Source organism: Phalangium opilio, unplaced genomic scaffold (genome assembly GCF_054372755.1).
Source record: "Phalangium opilio isolate 3A_F unplaced genomic scaffold, DU_Popi_V2 ptg000079l_1, whole genome shotgun sequence".
NCBI lineage: Eukaryota > Metazoa > Arthropoda > Arachnida > Opiliones > Phalangiidae > Phalangium > Phalangium opilio.
This window is the reverse complement of record NW_028324187.1, coordinates 6924139-6941716: the sequence shown is the minus strand read 5'-3', so window position 1 is coordinate 6941716 and position 17578 is coordinate 6924139. Positions and strand designations below refer to the sequence as shown.

Genomic DNA, 17578 nt, shown 5'->3' with positions numbered 1-17578 from the left:
CCCAGGTAAAAGGGTGAAAAACGAGAGAGATTTTGGAGGGAAAAAACTTCAGTGCATAAAGCGAAACCAGAGCGACAAGTTCGATCTCCATTTTTTGTCCATTAAACTATTTTTTCTTAATTTCTAAATCCGAGTTTTTATTTAATTTAAGTCCAAACCAGAGCCTTAGTTAAAATAACCAAAGAGTTTATGAGTTATTTTATGGTGCCGAAACCCGGGACAGTTAAATAGATAGAGAAAATTCGGTACTTAAGCGTAGAACATTTAGATAAGATTAGTTTAATCGGTCAACAGAGGTGAACAAAAATGGAAAGTTTAGAGCGATTAAAGAAGGTTCGTGCGTCAAAGCGATCGTCAGTGACCAAATACATAACGAAGATTAATAATGAACTTGCAAAGAGCGCACCAGATGTAAGAAGTTTACAAAAAGACTTAGCCCATCTTCGAAACAGAGAAGAAGAATTAAAAGAATTGGACAAAAATGTGTATGAACTGACGACTATAGAGGAATTAGACAACGAACTACAGAGTGTCCTAAAGTATGAAGACGAGATTAATGACTGCAGAGACCAAGCTGAGAATACCATCGAAGAACATATAGAATCATCAGCTTCTACCTTAATAACGGGTGCAAATGCAATCAATGCAACACCGACGGGATATAATACCCCTACAGGCACCGGAATCCTACAGCAAAGCGCCGGAAATCAACCACAGAGCACCGGAAATCAACCACAGAGCACCGGAAATCAACCGCAGAGCACCGGAAACCAACACCAAGGCGCCGGAGGTCAACAGCAAAGCGCCGGAAGTCAACAAGGTGTCGTGATTCAAAATCAAGGACCTTCGAGCGGGACTAATAACGGAATCGCGATCGGGTATAATAGCGGACTCGCGTCGCGGTTAAAGCTTCCCAAAATAAATCTCGAAGCATTTTATGGTGATCCAGGAAAATGGTTGAGCTTTTGGGATCTATATAAAATAACAATTCATGACAATGGATCGCTTTCAAAGGTAGATAAATTTACATATTTAAAGTCGTACATAAAGGGACTGGCAGCAAGTTCCGTGTCAGGTCTAGCCACAACTGGAGAAAATTATGATAAGGCAATAGAGCTCCTATTAGAGAAATTTGGGAGTGAAGAGAAGCTTATTAGCACCCACATGAACAATATATCCAGTTTGGCTCCAGTTACGCGTTCTAGCGACATATCAGCCTTGCGTACATTCTATGACCAATGTATCGTTGAAGTAAGGAGCTTGGAATCTTTAGGGTTAGCGGCAGATGGAGGATTTTTGCACCACACAATCACAAAGATGATTCCCTACGACCTAGCGTTAGAATACAGCAGAAAGCTTGACGGTTCAAACCAATTAGTAGTAGCTAATCTATTAGAATTCATCAGGAAAGAGTTAGAGAGCAGAGAAAGGGCCCAGGCATTTACAAGGTCGAACGGAAGAGTCTTAGAGAGTAGCGAACAAAACAATTATAGAAATGCCTCCAAGGAGTATAGAAGCAAGGGATACGAAAAATATTCGTTTCAGCAGAGACCCAAGAAAACAACGTCCTTGGCTCTGTCAAATAGCGTAGAAGTAATTTGCCCATTTTGCGACGAAGCTCATAGCGCCACTGAGTGCAACGGAAAATCACTAGCCGAAAAAATAGAGGTTTTAAAGAGAAAGCGAAGGTGTTTCCGATGCCTAAGAGCGGATCACATGTCGAAATACTGCAAAGCGAAAGTACAATGCAATCATTGCCAAAGGCGACATCACACGGCGATATGCGAGGCAAGAGAGAAAGACGAGAGCGCCAAAAGGGGAGAGAGAGGGCAAAATACCTTAACAGAGGAAGCGGGAAGCCATAGTCTAGTACAGGGAGGAATGAGCGAACCCCCTAGCGGTAGCATTTTGCTACAAACGGCCACGGTCGTACTGAAGGGAAGAGAAAAACAAGAGGTCGCAAGATGCTTAATAGACGGAGGGAGCCAGTGTACATTTGTGAGAAGAGACCTTTCTGAGAAATTGAAGTTACCCACAGTAGGGGAAATAAAGCTCAATTATTTTCCTTTCGGCGCAAACAAGCCTACTTCCATTCTAACAAAGAGAGTACAATTAGAAGTAAAAAGCATACATGATAATCAGTCCATCATTATTGAAGCTATCGAGACACCGGATATCAGCGCAGCGAAGATACAAGTTCCAAGTAGAGACATTAAATTATATCTAGAAGAGAGACATCTTAAGTTAGCGGAAGATGTATCGGATATTTATCCACTTCAAAAAGAAATTGGACTGCTAATTGGTTCTGATTACTATTGGAAGGTGTTTAGTAGCAAAGTAGAAAGGTTAAGCGACTCATTAGTCGCCATGGAGACGTTATTTGGCTGGGTGGTGCAGGGTCCGACCACAAGTTCCTGTCTACTCATGACGTCAGACGTAGAGAGAGAAGTAGAAACAAGCGCCACGAATTTGATCTTGGAATCAAGAGAAGAAAATAATATTGGAGAAAGTTTAAAGGCATTCTGGGATTTAGAGTCGTTAGGAATAATAGAGCCAAGCAAAGAGGAATTAAACGAGAGACACCAGGAAGCTATACAAACTTTCGAGCGAACGATCAAGATGGAAGAAGGACGGTACCAAGTACGACTCCCGTGGGCAGAAGACAAACCAAGTTTAGCAAATAATTATCGCATGGCTCAGAAAAGATTAGAAACTCTATCAAGAAGATTCCGCAGAGACGTTAACCTATTCGACAGCTATAAGAAGGTCATAGACGAATATGAAGAGAAGCATATCATAGAGAGAGTTCCCGACGATGAAGCAGAGGCTAAACCATTGTATTACATTCCGCACCAACCAGTAATTAAGCAAGAAAGACTCACGACTAAAGTTAGAGTCGTATTCGACGCGTCGTCGCACGAAAACAGAGAGGTGTCCTTGAATGAATGTTTACTACCTGGTCCTAACCTCAATCCAGACCTCTACGAAGTTTTACTTCGATTTCGAATGAAAAGAGTGGCAATAACGGCAGATATTGAACAAGCGTTTCTGCAGATTACTATAGCTCCAGAAGACCGAAACGCAACGAGGTTTCTTTGGAATCCCGACCCTTTAAACCAGCAATCCAGCGCTCAAACTATAACGTACAGAATGACGAGAGTTTTGTTCGGGGTAACATCAAGTCCTTACCACCTAGCGGCCACAATCAAGTTCCACGTAAAACATTACGAAAACAAATACCCAGAGACGTGTCAACTACTTAATAGCGACTTGTACGTTGACGATTTAATTACTACCGTGGACGATCATTTGGAGGCATACCAGAGAGCTAAAGAAGCTAGAGAAATCTTCGCAGAAGCAAAAATGAGATTACGAAAGTGGAGAACCAATTCTGAAGAGTTGAGACAAAGGTTCGAAGAAGAGAATTGGGAAAATCACTCCAAAACAGAGAGTAACGCCTTAATCACTAGTGCTGGACAGCAGCAAAAGGTACTAGGCATGAGTTGGAACCACCTAGAAGATACTTTCACCTTCGACGTGAACTCCTTAATCAAAGATATGTCACAATTCAATGACACAAAGAGATGCGTATTGCAATCATCAGCGAGGATTTTTGACCCTCTCGGATTGATTACGCCCTTTTCAATCAGAGTAAAAATACTCTTTCAGCAATTATGGGCATCAGGAGTAGGCTGGGACTCGCCGTTACCCAAGGAAATAGCCAAGGATTGGAAGAATTGGAGATCAGAAATACCAGATCTAAGACTAATCTCATTTCCACGTCATTGTCTCCTGAATATGACAGACGCCGACCTGGAGGAAAAGGAGCTGCATTGCTTTTGCGATGCTAGTGAAGCGGCCTACGGAGCGGTCGTATATGCAAGAGCTACGGCAAGAGACGGAACTGTAAAGACGTGTTTAATTACGTCGAAATCTAGAGTAGCTCCCTTGAAGTCAATCACCCTTCCCAGGTTAGAGTTAATGGGAGCCTTAATTGGGGCAAGATTGACAAATAGAGTAAACGAAGTATTCAAGGCGCCCAAAGACAAGATTCACCTATGGTCAGATTCCACCATCGTAATTCATTGGATTCATGGCTTATCCCGAAAATGGGTACCATTCGTCGCGAATAGAGTACGAGAAATTCACGATACAACAGAGCCTAAGGCATGGCTGCACTGCGCGGGGAAGGACAACCCTGCAGACTTGCTAACCAGAGGAATGAAGCTGACAGAGTTAAAAGACAAGGTAATTTGGTGGAAAGGACCAACATGGCTTGAAAGAAACCGCGAAGAGTGGCCTATCCGAATTGCGAAGGAATTAACAGATACAGAAAAGGTAGAATTAGATCTAGATCAAGAAACTAGAAAGAGTTACCAAGAAAGCGCGTTGACAGCGGTAAATATTTCAAATGGAGAGTCAATACTATCATTGGAAAATTACAGCGTTCTGAAAACACCAGTTCGTATATTAGCATGGATGAGAAGATTTATTAACAACTCAAGGAAAAACGCCATCAAGAGAGTAGAACCCTTATCAGCGAAAGAAATACAAGAATCGAAAAACTATTTCTTAAGGAAAATGCAAGAAGAGGTTTTTCACAAGGAAATTAAAGACCTGCGAGAAAAGAGAGAGATTGGCTACCCATCCGAAATTAAAAACCTCAATCCAATTTTAGACGAAGCTGGTCTATTGAGAGTCGGCGGACGCCTGCAAAGATCATCTGACCTGGAGTATAACGAGAAACATCCAATTATCTTGCCAAAGAAACACCAATTAACAGATTTGATAATTGATGAAGCACACACCAGAGTTTACCATCAAGGTCTAGCTAACACATTGGCTCAAGTTAGAGAAAATTATTGGGTATTGCAAGGAAGACAACAAGTTAAACAACGAGTCGCTCGTTGCTTAACATGCCGTATTTGGAAGGCACAGCCGTTAGATGAGCAGACCGCCCCTTTGCCTAGAGATAGGATTTCGCAATCAGCTAGTTTTGAGGTTACTGGGGTAGATTTCGCAGGCCCCTTGTATATTAAGAGAAACCCTAACGAAAACGCAACCACCAAGGCTTATATCTGTTTATTTACCTGTGGTGTCACAAGGGCTATACATTTAGAGCTAGTTATGGAAATGTCCACCGAGACATTTATGTTAGCGTTAAGAAGGTTTATTTCACGCAGAGGAATAATTAAGACTATGTATTCGGATAACGCTTTAAGTTTCAAGAAGGCAAACAGAGAACTAATCGCGATTTGGAAAAACATAAGTAAAAAAGAAGTATACGAGTTTTTCGGACAAAACGGTATAGAGTGGAAGTTTATCGCGGAGAGGTCCCCCTGGTGGGGTGGCTTCTATGAGAGGCAAGTTAAAACAGTGAAAATCGCGCTGAAAAAGACACTCGGAAAAGCGTTGCTAAACTTCGACGAGTTACAAACAGTCCTCGCGGAAATTGAAGCGGTTATAAATTCGAGACCGCTAACCTATCAATATAGCGAAACAGGAGAGCCAGTCGGGTTGACCCCAGCCCATTTCCTGACTGGACGTCGGCTGACGTCACTGCCACCCGATTCGAAGTTGGATCCCACTTCTAGCCTTAAAAGAATCGACGCAGTGAAGAGATTCAAATATCAGGAGAATCTTCTAAACAAGTTTTGGAGGAAGTGGAAGCAAGATTACCTCCTGCAACTAACGTCAGCTCATAAGCTGGATCTTCATAAGGAAGGTTCAATAAAACCTGGCAACATCCTCCTGGTTAGCGATACCAACCTCCCCCGACAACAATGGAAGATGGCCATTGTAGAAGAAGTGTTTGTGGGGCGGGATGCTAGAGTGCGCTCGTGTGCGCTTAGATTGCCTAATCGAAATATAATTCGAAGGGCAATTAATTTGCTTTACCCACTTGAACTAAACTGAAAATTAAACCCGAACTGAGATGAACTATTCATAGTTCATGGGGGGAATTTGTGGGGATTTAGAGTTTATTTTGTTTATATTGTTTATTTTGTAAAACTTGTAATTGTGTCTTATCGAACTTGTTGCTTGTGACTAAGCGAAAAAGTAGAGAAAAGTAGAGAATCTGGGGAAAGTTTTCAAAACCCAAAAAGAAAGAGAAACTTATCGCGGTGTGGGGTCTAGCCCCTCCCAGGTAAAAGGGTGAAAAACGAGAGAGATTTTGGAGGGAAAAAACTTCAGTGCATAAAGCGAAACCAGAGCGACAAGTTCGATCTCCATTTTTTGTCCATTAAACTATTTTTTCTTAATTTCTAAATCCGAGTTTTTATTTAATTTAAGTCCAAACCAGAGCCTTAGTTAAAATAACCAAAGAGTTTATGAGTTATTTTAAAAACTCTATGCGAAGTTAGGAAAATAGGCTTTCGCTTTAGAGACAAGTGTAACTGGCATTATAGAAAAAAGGCATTTTTTTATATTGTTTAGTACGCTTTTACACTGGTTATATTATTTAATTCCCTATCCAGTTTTGTCTTTAGCTCCGTATTTTAATTTTTTATTAGATAACGAGTATTAATCCTCTGCTTTAGTAAGTAAAGATTGAGGTCGGGGATTTTTTATCGACTAGAGTTAGGCTTAGTAAAAGATGCCTGAAATTTACCAAGAATTATTATTTCGGACGCCATTTAATTACTTAGGTAATGTTAATTAACTAATAATTATTCATTAAAAGCCGGTATATATTACAGATACAATTTATAACTTATCTGTGACATAATACAACTTTATGAACGCGATTTATAACGCTAGAACACATAAGTTAAAAATTACCTATGAATATTTTCAGACCAAACTAAATTCATTATTATTTTTACGTTATTGAACATTTTAACGTTATGTTCAGCTGATAAACAGCAACCAAATATAATTTTCATCGTAGCTGATGATCTGGTAAATTAAACTAAAATTAAATGTAAGTATGTTTTATTTTTAAATTAGTAAAATCGCCAAGTTTTTATGTACAGGGTTGGAATGATGTTGGGTTTCATGGTATGACTGAAATACCAACACCTAATATTGACCAATTAGCTTCTAAAGGGGTTATTTTACATAATTATTATACTTGTCCTATGTGTACACCATCAAGGGGATCAATTATGACTGGAAAATATCCACATAAAATAGGTCTGGTGATTTTGTTTTCGTGACGTACAATAGTCTACAGCGCAGGCGCATAAAACCAAGGGTTTTTACCCACGTGGTGTCCCAAAAAATGGTCTATTTTTCTTTTTAGTTTTTATAATATTTTGCGGTTTTATTTGAAAGGTTTGCAAAATTATGTGATACCCGAGTCAGGTGATTGGGGGTTACCTTTGGATATCAAAACTTTACCACAACAATTAGAGAAATTAGGATATGTAAATCATTTAGTCGGCAAAGTAAGGGGCAATTTCATCTATAAAATAATATACGTCTACAACTGACCTATTTATTTTTTTAAACCTAATTTTAGTGGCATTTGGGGTTTTATAAAAAAGAATTTACCCCGACTTACCGCGGTTTTCACTCACATTTCGGTTTTTGGAGCGGTGCAATTGATTTTTTGAAACATACCTCTGAAAGTGGTGGACAAATAGATGATTACAAAAATTTACCTGATAATTTTACTTCGACTTCAAATAAAATAACCTTTATCGGACATGACTTCAGATCGAATTTAGAAACGATACATATCGAGGATGAATATGTAACTGATGTTTTTACAGAACGGGCTGTTAAAATAATTGAAAATCATAACGGAAGTAAGGTATGACCTCCATTGTATTTATGGTGTGATAGGTTAGGTTAGGTTAGGTTAGGTTTAAGTCTATGACCTCTAGATGAAAAGATCGCGCTAATAATGGTAATAGATTATTAAATTGACTATTAAATGTTAACAGCCGTTATTTCTGTGTTTAACACATCACGCTGTGCATAGAGGAAATCCTTTGGAACCAATGTACGCTCCTGAAAAGTATACTAAAGGTTTTGAATACATTAAAGACGAAAAACGGCGAAATTTTGCAGGTATTGTGTCAATTTAACTTCTTGACGAGTACGATACTGGCGAATAATGTCATAAAAGCATGTACCAGCTAAGCCTATTTTAATTTTAAATTATTATTGAAAAGCGCGGGAAAGGTTTTTCGCGCCAAACTTGAAAGATCCTAGTCCTAATCGTTTTTGTTTTCGTACACGGTTTTCCGCGGTCAAGTTCTTAAACCGTCTATTATGGTCAAGTTTTTTTGTAATTAGGGGCTTTGAAAGCGCTTGACCTTTCGGTTAAAATGGTCATGGATACCTTAGACCATAATAACATGTTGGACAACACGGTGGTGATATTTACATCTGATAATGGCGCTGATGTATCATTTATGTCCAGTAATGGTGGTTCAAATTGGCCTCTTAGAGGTCAAAAGTTCACAGCGTGGGAAGGTGGCGTCAGAGGTGTTGCGTTTATATGGAATTCGGTTTTTAAGTACAGCGGATTATGGAAAGGTTTAATGCACGTTGCGGATTGGTACCCAACCATATTATCAGTCGCTGGTTTGTAAACCCACGTGTTAATTGTGGACCAATGAAATCAACGCAAACCTTATTTCAGGGTTTAATATATCAGAAATATCTGATGAAATAGATGGAATTGATATGTGGAAATCAATTCAGACTAATACCTTATCTGACAGACAAGAAATAGTCTTATCATTGGACCCAATTTGGAATATGTTTGCAATTAGATACGGCGATTTTAAACTAATCAGCGGTACATTTCCGTACCAGGATCTTAACAATTGGACAGGGGTTACCGGTCGCGATGTTAAGATCGAATTTATCGAGGAAAACCACCTAGACCCTCTTAAACCAATCACAATTGATTGCGGTGATTACGTCACTAAGCCATGTGACCCTGAGAAATCTCCTTGTCTATTCAATATTGCAAATGATCCTTGTGAATATGTGGATCTTGCACTGGAAAACCCTGAGGTATGAAATCATAATTGACCCTGGTTTCAAAGGTCAGGGGGGGGTAAAAATAGAGTCTGGTGTGTTGACCACCTTGCGGACAACACTGCAACCCCCCCCCCTCCCATTTTAAAAGGGTCTATCTGTTGCATAATATGTGTCGAAAATTATTTGCAATGAGTTTATGCATTCCTTTTAGATGGTAAACACCTTGCAAGAAAGGTTAAAGTTGAGATTGGCCGAAGCAGTTCCACCTCTAACTGGAAAAAGGGACTATTTGTCCAATCCGGAGTTTTATAATGGTCATTGGATACCATGGAAAGATAATTAATTAATGATGTGTCCATTTTGTAAACGTTTTTATTAAAATTTTATATAAAAATAAGAGATATTAGTTTTTTGGGTGAAGGTTTTTGGGAATGTAAAATTTGGCTTTTTTCATTAGCCATATTAACATCATAAATAACTTTGTTATACCCATGAAATTAAATAAAAATCCAGGCATCATATTGTCTGGCATCATGTCGTAACACGTTGAGTTAGAATCGTCGTAAGATTGTCGTCTGTTCTCGTGGTTATCAACTTCCGGTTCCATGATAATGACGATGAACTTTGAACTTTGAAACAAATCTACGATACAAATTTAATAATAAAATAATTATTTATATTTATAATCGTTCGAAACCAACCAATCCCAATGCGTTGATAACAATACGAAATTAGCGCATGCTCAGTACACAAAATAGATATTTGATGGTAGGTAAGATTTATATAAGCACCGCCCCCCCTTCATAACGCATTGTATTCTACAATACATCCCAAAATGTCAAATAAGTTTCAACTTTGCACACTATAATTGTAGGTTATAATAATTTTTATTTATAAAATATGAAACATTCAATAGAATATTTAAATTTTACAGTACATTTTAAAATATATTAGCTTTTTTAAATTTCTTGATAAATACTCCTGTTGTAAATAGATAAAAATTAATTATACTGTAGAAAAGTTATAATAAAATTAAAATATATTCAAGTGTACTTACTTTAACCCAAGAGACCAACAGCTGGGAGGTATCCGTGTCCGTAAGGGTATCCGAGACCATGTCCGTATCCGAGACCATGTCCGTATCCGAGACCATGGGGGTATCCGAGACCATGAGGGTATCCAAGACCAACACCTCCCAAACCAAGTCCAACTCCCTTGTTAAGTCCAATGACTCCGGCGTTAACAGCGACCATGCAGATGGCGGCGATCAAAGCAATAGCGACCTATAATTGCAATTGGTAATGTTTTACATAGTGACACGTGACCAATATATATTGAAGTGGCTGTGACAGAGGTCAATGAACAAAACACCTTAATGGTATTTTTCTACTGAGAATATACAGTACTTCAATCTAACACCTATCTATGGTGGGACATATCTTAAACGGACAATTGGGTTTAAATAAGTACTTGGGTTGCCATAGTTTTTAAGCAAAGGCCAAACCCAAGATCATATACTTAAAAAGTTGACTTAATGGTGTTCAAAAGACAAGGGAAAAGTCTTTAGAAAAAGTTTGTACTTACGAGGAACTTCATGTTGATGGATTTAGTAGTTTGGTTGAACTGTGATGAACAGTGAAGTTTGAAAGCTAAGAGCGAATGTGATTTTTTAACAAATTGAAAATCGGCTTTTATACCTAAAATTATTTAGTATCTTGTTTGTAAATTCAGTGGAAAAGCTTTCGAACTTTATTTTGATTAGATTTGCACACCCAAAAAAAAACCACATATAAAATGGAATCAGTTCCAGATTTGAACTCAAAAATGTTGACAAACTCTTAATTTCATCGGACAAGTGGAATCACGTCCAGATTTGAACTCAAAAATGTTGACAAACACTCAATTTCTTTGGACAAGTATGTATTATGATCTTAAAAATATTTTTTGGTATTGACGATTTTAGAAATTTACCATTTTTGAAATATTTATTTGTCCACGAAATTCAATTGTTTGTGTATCTATTAAAGGGATAGTGGCGTTTAATTTTGATGACCGCGAAAGTTAACACAAGAAGATGTGAAAATTCAGCCAGTAATAGGTTAGTTTTAGTTTTGTTATTTGAAAATCAAACGTAGCCTATTTAGAGCGAATTGAGTGGTTAAAAATCTTCTGTCCATCTGGATTTTTGTAGGCTACTACTATCTCTTCAATTTGTTTTTCGACTCATTGTGAAATTATATAGCCTCACGCGTGTTCACTTGGGAAAACTTAAGAGATTGTTAAACATGGTTAAATTTCATGCGAAAGAAAGGTTGCTTTTTCTGATGGGAAAGTTAACTCACTAAAGATAAGAAATGAATTTGTACAAACAACTATTCTTGAAAAACCTTTGGTATAAAAGCCGATTTTCAATTTGTAAAAAAATCACATTCGCTCCTTGCTTTCAAACTTTACTGTTCATTACAGTTCAACCAAACTACCAAATTCATCAACATGAAGTTCCTCGTAAGTACAAGCTTTTTCTAAATACCATTTTCCTTGTCTGTTGGGCACCATTAAGTTTGGATTATCACGGCCAACTTTTTAAGTATATGATCTTGGGTTTGGCCTTTGCTTAAAAACTACGCCGACCCAAGTACTTATTTAGACCCAATTGTCTGTTCACGGTGGTAGATTGAAGTTCTGTACACCCTCAATAAAAATACCATTAAGTTGTTTGTTCATTGTCGTGTGTCACAGCCACTTTAATATATATTGGTCACGTGTCACTACGTAAAACATTACTAATTGCAATTATAGGTCGCTATTGCTTTGATTGCCACCATCTGCATGGTCGCTGTTAACGCCGGAGTCATTGGACTTAACAAGGGAGTTGGACTTGGTTTGGGAGGCGTTGGTCTTGGATACCCTCATGGTCTCGGATACCCTAGCTACGGTCACGGATACGGTCATGGACTTGGTCACGGATACGGTCATGGACTTGGTCACGGATACCCTTACGGACACGGATACCTCCCAGCTGTTGGTCTCTTGGGTTAAAGTAAGTACAATTGAATATAAATTAATTTTATAACTTTTCTACAGTATTATTAATTTGTATCTATTTACTATAGAAGGATTCTTTATCATGAAATTAAAAGCTAATATATTTTAAAACGTACTTTAAAATTCAAATATTCTATTGAATGTTTTTTACATTTCATAAATAAAATTATTTTAAACTGCAATTATAGTGTGGAAATTTTACTTGATTTTTCATTTCACTCTCATTTAAACTAAAATAACGTAAGGCAATTTTTCATTGCACGAACAATGCCGAAGCACCCATGGTGGTCCCATACTTATGCACTATAGGCTTATTCTGCAACCGAAATTTAACCAAGCGTGTAAATAATAAAAAAAATCGAGTAACCATGGTGATACCGAGGAATCAACAAATCAAAACATTGTTGCATTACAATTTCTGTACTGTACATCTACGCTAACCAATAATTAAGCTAGTCTTAATTACCTTAATTAATTTTAAATTTAATAATTATGATTTTAAGTTTGTATTGTTAACATGATAAAAACATTAGAAGAAATTTGTAACCAGGAAAATTTCGACGAATGTCAACCCTTGGAAATTGTATTTACGTTTTTCTTTCATTTAATATTACTTCTTAAATTGAATAACCATGTGTTTATTTTGAATAAATTAAAATTTACAGGTTTGCCAGATATATTTTAGATACCTAAAATGCGTTAACGAAATAAGCGATATTTTGGAACAAATTCAACATCCACAAAAACGAAAATATGTTCAAAATATTTTAGAGAATGCCTTGGGGAGAATTGTAGAATTAAAAACAGAAATTGTATCCAATATTTTTAGCGAATGTCCGAACGTTTCGGAAGAAGCGCTAAAAAATCATTATTTAATGGTAAGATTAAAGTGAAAATTAAATATCTTAATAAAATGTTTAAAACCAGTTAAGTAGACAGTATAATAATGTTCTAGCGCATTAATAGGTCCATTTCATTAAATTTAAACTCTCCAATATATTTCAATAAATAAACAGTAAAAAATAGATTACGTACCCAAAACTGTATGAATTTTCACTGCATGCACAGGAATGTTTGGATTTGAGAATTCCGAGGTATTTTTGCGAACCTCGTGATGACGAATCTCAAGACAGAAGAGCCGTGTTTGACGCTGTTATTTCACGCTATGGAGATATTCCACAAGAAACTGTAAGTAATTGTACCTTGTAAAGGGTCAAAGGTCAATGTTAAGTACTTTCAAAAACGGTAGAAACTAAAGTCAAATTGTCCATTACAAGTTTTTTAATTCGCATTTTGACCATTGTCATATTGAATCTTTCGCCTTAAACAATAAAATTGCTGCTGTTATTAAATTTTCCCTAAAATTTCAATGTCTTCTTCAACTAAAGACCTTGACGCGCAAATTACCAGGCAGTGAGTGACCTTTCAATAGATTTTAATCAATTGATATTGGGTGTTTCAAAAAGGATGAGGTCTATGGGCTTGTGATATTGAGTGGAAAATATTCTGTGATATCATATTTTGTTCTAATTAGGGACCACCTTTTACCTGTTATGATTGGAGAATTTTGTGGATGACCCCTTATTAAATTAGAAATCATTGTCTTTTAGGTTAATACTAAAATTTAAGGGGTAATTCGTAAAATACTTCAACCATAACCTTTCTATGATAGCTCAATATTTTCCGCTATTGACCTTACCTCACGTTTTAATCAATTTCCTAAAATGTTTACCTTGCTAGTATATACTTACCTAACAACTTACCTGTTCCAGACGACTGGAGAGGGCATACATTTGACCCTAGAGGAAGCCGTGCGTGTCATACAAATCCACGAGAGAGCGCGACAAGGTCAAGCCAGAGCCCGTTTAATGAAGGAAATTAAACTTAAAAAAGACGAAGCTGCCTCGGAAGCGACAAGGGCTAGTAAAAGACATTACAACATAGCTGCTACATTTGTTATGCAGACGGAAGCGGCTAGTGTCATTCAAAAGGTTGTTATTTATTTATTAACTCTTAACCAATGTCCTTAATTACAATTGGAACATACTTAGGTGTGGAGAGGTTACAGAACACGGCAATATGTTAAAAAACATCGCATTGAAGAACACCGTATCTTGGGTATGAGTGGCTCCAAAGATAAACCAAATGACTTAGAAGTTAGACGCTGGAAAGATCGCAGAAAACAAGCGTATCTTGACTTATCGGAAGAATTAGAAAACATGGTTTTAAAAACCAGACAAAAATTTGAAAATCAGACCGAAGTTTTCCTGGAGAAATACTTAGATGAAAAGAGAGAATGGTACACTCATACATTGTAAGTTCTATTATAAATGTAATTTAAAGTTCCAGTTACATTTTTTAATCATGTTTGATTAGATTGAACGAAGGTATTCTACCTGAGTTCGAGATTGTCACTGAAAGTAGAAGACAATCTATGGCAGAGAAGGACAACGACATCGTTGAAGATGGTAGTGTGGATGAAGAAAAGAAGGTATGCATAGAATTAAGAATCCATATATGGTTTGACAACCTATGAAAACCCATCTTAGATCTTATTCATATTCTTGACATATTTATTTATTTATTTTGGTAAAACATATGCCTAAGAAAATGTATATATAATTTTGCGTAGACATCTAAAGGCAAGACATCAAAGAAGTCGAAGGACCAGAAACCTAAGAAATCAGTAGCGAAAAAACCAGTTTATAAACCCTTTCAAAAACCCGGTGATTCGAACCAAGAAGAAAAGGTGCTGACCTTTACTGCACTCAATAAAATACTTCACAGGAAATCTTTTATTAGTTTCTGATTAAACTGAGTCTTTCCAGGTTGCACCTCCCAAACCAAAACCATCTAGATTTGTCGATTCACTTAAGGAACAGATTAAACAAATTCAAGGTATCTCAAGGAAGCCTGTTACTCATTCCTTCTTTTAAATATATCAATTCCTGATTCCACCATGCACCATCAAGTCTAAAACGTTAATTATACGCCGTAATTATAGACATCTGGGGGAATGACTTAATTGAACAAACAAATGTTGAGATAAACGTGCAAGAAATTGAAAAAGCGGAATTGTCCATTTTTGAAGACTCTATTAAAGATCAGGGGGATATCATCATAAGTAATGATATTGAAACGCTAAGACAAGTAAGTACTTATAAAAATATACCCTATTCAAGTCATGACAATATTGTTTCAGCTTGGGTCGCAATTTAAAAACACTTAACTCTTTTGTAGGCTCTGGAAAGGGACAAAGGCAAGAAAGGTAAAAAGTCGAAACAAAGTAAAAAAGCAAAGAGAGGACCGAAGAAGGGCAAGAAAGAAAAAGACTTGACACCAGACCGGTAGGTTATACGCAACGCAATTTAATTACGGCTTCAGAATCATGTTTCAACTCCAGTTAAATTTTAGAACCCTCGAATCACTGGTCGAGGAGTTAGTCCAACAAGAAATTATAAAAGAACTTCAAATAACTGATAACCAGGTGTTTATTTATGACAAAACTGGTCATCATGATTGCCTACCAGAAGGATTCGTTGAAAACCCGACTTATTTCGATATTCAACAAAGTTTGAAAGAATTCGCCACACTCTCTCTTGGTTAGTATCTCACAAGTGCTAATTGAGGTCAGGTTTTGGTAGGTCTGAGAATCAGGGATACTTCAGGGAAAGTCAGTCTTTTGGGGTTTTGCAAAATCAGGGAGTGTCTAGTTCATTTGAAGTATTAAGATAAGGTTGTTAATGTGACTCAGCCCATTAAAATATTGTGTTAACAGGTAGCGAAATAATTCGTAAAAAATCTCCGTTGGTGCGTTCAATATTATTAACCGGTCCTCGTGGTAATGGAAAACGGTTGCTTTTAAAGGAGATATGTAAGGCAACAGGCGCAGTGTGTTTCGACTTAACCGCGACAAATATCGCTGGAAAATACCAAGGGAAAGCTGGCCTAAATATGCTGATTCATTTAGTTAACAAAGTTTCAAGGTTGCTTCAACCAGCCATAATTTTTATCGATGAAGCCGAAAAAACTTACATCAAAAAGGTCCCAAAGTCGGATAGGGTAAGATTTAGACTTATACGGAGAGTGTAATACATCAACTTATGATAATGTATATTTAGACTGATCCCAGAAGGTTAAAGAAAGATTTGCCAAAACTGGTAAAATGCATAACAAACGATGATCGAATTATTTTATTCGGAATTACTGATCATCCTTTTGAAAGTGATCAGAAATCGCTTTGTTCTACTTACCAAAAAATTATTTACGTCCCAAAACCGGACTACGGCCACAGAAAATGTAAGACACTATGATAACGTGGTCGTTTTGGTTCTAAAATTATCAAAATTCAATAGAAGTTACGTAACTAGTTATGATCTAAAATAGTGTTATGGAAAGAAGCAATTATCAGAAATCAGGGTGACGTCACTTCGGAATTAGATCTCAGTACGTTAAGTAAACTTTCCGATGGATTTTCATCCCGAGTTGTATGCCAAGTTGTTAAACAGGTAATGAACTTAATTTTAGATCGAAAATGGTACGAGTTAAGCCTAATTTTAGTTCAAAAATTATAGGAGTTAAGCCTAATTTTTCATACAGGTTCTTACGACTCGTAGAGTCAGTCAAATGTCAAGATACCCTTTGACCTTAGCTGACTTTACGAGTGCCTTAGATCAATTCGACCCAATTTATAGGAAAGAGGAAGATATGTTTCAAGTAAATTAAACTATTTCAATTAAACTTCAATCAATTTTAATCGCGTTAATTTTTATACGGCTCAGACTTGGTTAAATAAAACACCGATGGGTAAAAAACGACAAAAATTATTGAAGAAACAACAGCAACAACAACAAATATTAGATTCGGTTACTTAAACTATATTCTTCTGGTCGCTTGTATCTTGAAGATTTTCAATATTAGTCCCAAAAATCTTACAATCCTTAAAAATGCGTGGGTAATACGCGGCGGCGATGCAATTCAAACGAGGTTCCTTTACTTTGATGTAACGGTTCGAATGACAAGCGGTCAAAATCTCCAAGGCGTCGAAAACATTATCGTTGAAACCACATTGACGTAAAATATCCAAATTAGTTTGACAACAAACCAACCTGAGTTTGAAAAATTAAAATTTAACAGAAACGTGAATGATTTTCACGAATCCTTTCCATTTCACTCTCCCTTTAATTGAATTAAACATCTTACTGGGTACAATTTGTACATCCCAGTCCGTGTACGTCTGGTCCATGGTACTTTTCAATGCGTTCTTTGAAATTATTTACGGCGCAACGCACATTGTCCTCGTCTTGAATATCACATCTACCAGCTTCCTTTAGGCAATATAAGTAATCTTGGACTCTGTCCAGTGTCTTACGCGTGTAACGTTTACTTTTGGACGTCTGTAAGAACAGCAAAAGCAAAAAGAAATTGCGAAACGATAACCAATTGAGAAAAGAAAATAGCGAAAACATTTTACTGGAAGTCTGTATTTGTGAATTCAAGTAATTTTTAAGTAAACACTTTGTTTATTGTGAAATAGATACAGAGGGATTTGAATATGAGTAGGTCTTTTTTTGTATGATGGGGTCCAACA

The 17578-nt window shown here is 36.9% G+C and overlaps 3 protein-coding genes and 2 long non-coding RNA genes across 6 annotated transcripts; 4 read left to right on the top strand and 1 right to left on the bottom strand.

Moving 5' to 3' along the window:
- Positions 1 to 306: 306 nt before the first annotated feature.
- LOC149654538 (uncharacterized) lies at positions 307 to 5916 on the top strand. The gene has a single exon (XM_089845266.1). It carries the CDS (start codon positions 307 to 309, stop codon positions 5914 to 5916), a length of 5610 nt encoding a protein of 1869 aa, XP_089701392.1.
- A 505-nt stretch (positions 5917 to 6421) lies between these two features.
- On the top strand, positions 6422 to 9333 carry LOC149654537 (arylsulfatase B-like). 2 transcript variants are annotated; one of them, XM_089846109.1, is made up of 9 exons: positions 6422 to 6650; positions 6800 to 6903; positions 6978 to 7137; positions 7279 to 7391; positions 7466 to 7759; positions 7893 to 8019; positions 8248 to 8538; positions 8597 to 8976; positions 9155 to 9333. In XM_089846109.1, the coding sequence occupies exons 1-9, from the start codon at positions 6599 to 6601 to the stop codon at positions 9284 to 9286; spliced, it is 1653 nt and encodes a 550-aa protein (XP_089702235.1). In that variant the 5' UTR covers positions 6422 to 6598; the 3' UTR covers positions 9287 to 9333. The 2 variants fall into 2 exon arrangements, with proteins under 2 accessions (XP_089702235.1, XP_089702236.1); XM_089846110.1 differs by lacking the exon at positions 6422 to 6650 and having other exon boundaries at positions 6856 to 6903; positions 6965 to 7137.
- A 478-nt stretch (positions 9334 to 9811) lies between these two features.
- On the bottom strand, positions 9812 to 10670 carry LOC149654536 (uncharacterized). Its single transcript, XR_016370632.1, has 3 exons — positions 10528 to 10670; positions 10001 to 10226; positions 9812 to 9924 (listed from the first exon to the last, which is right to left on the bottom strand). It is a non-coding gene; the product is annotated as an uncharacterized LOC149654536 (long non-coding RNA).
- A 656-nt stretch (positions 10671 to 11326) lies between these two features.
- On the top strand, positions 11327 to 12170 carry LOC149654535 (uncharacterized). The gene is made up of 3 exons (XR_016370631.1): positions 11327 to 11448; positions 11743 to 11983; positions 12057 to 12170. It is a non-coding gene; the product is annotated as an uncharacterized LOC149654535 (long non-coding RNA).
- Positions 12171 to 12505: 335 nt separating this feature from the next.
- On the top strand, positions 12506 to 17230 carry LOC149654534 (dynein regulatory complex subunit 11-like). Its single transcript, XM_089845265.1, has 16 exons — positions 12506 to 12571; positions 12651 to 12866; positions 13057 to 13176; positions 13761 to 13979; positions 14040 to 14302; positions 14365 to 14503; positions 14621 to 14737; positions 14817 to 14886; positions 14993 to 15138; positions 15229 to 15335; positions 15403 to 15590; positions 15767 to 16050; positions 16110 to 16287; positions 16375 to 16496; positions 16588 to 16704; positions 16770 to 17230. The coding sequence occupies exons 1-16, from the start codon at positions 12506 to 12508 to the stop codon at positions 16860 to 16862; spliced, it is 2445 nt and encodes an 814-aa protein (XP_089701391.1). The 3' UTR covers positions 16863 to 17230.
- The last annotated feature ends 348 nt before the right edge of the window (positions 17231 to 17578 follow it).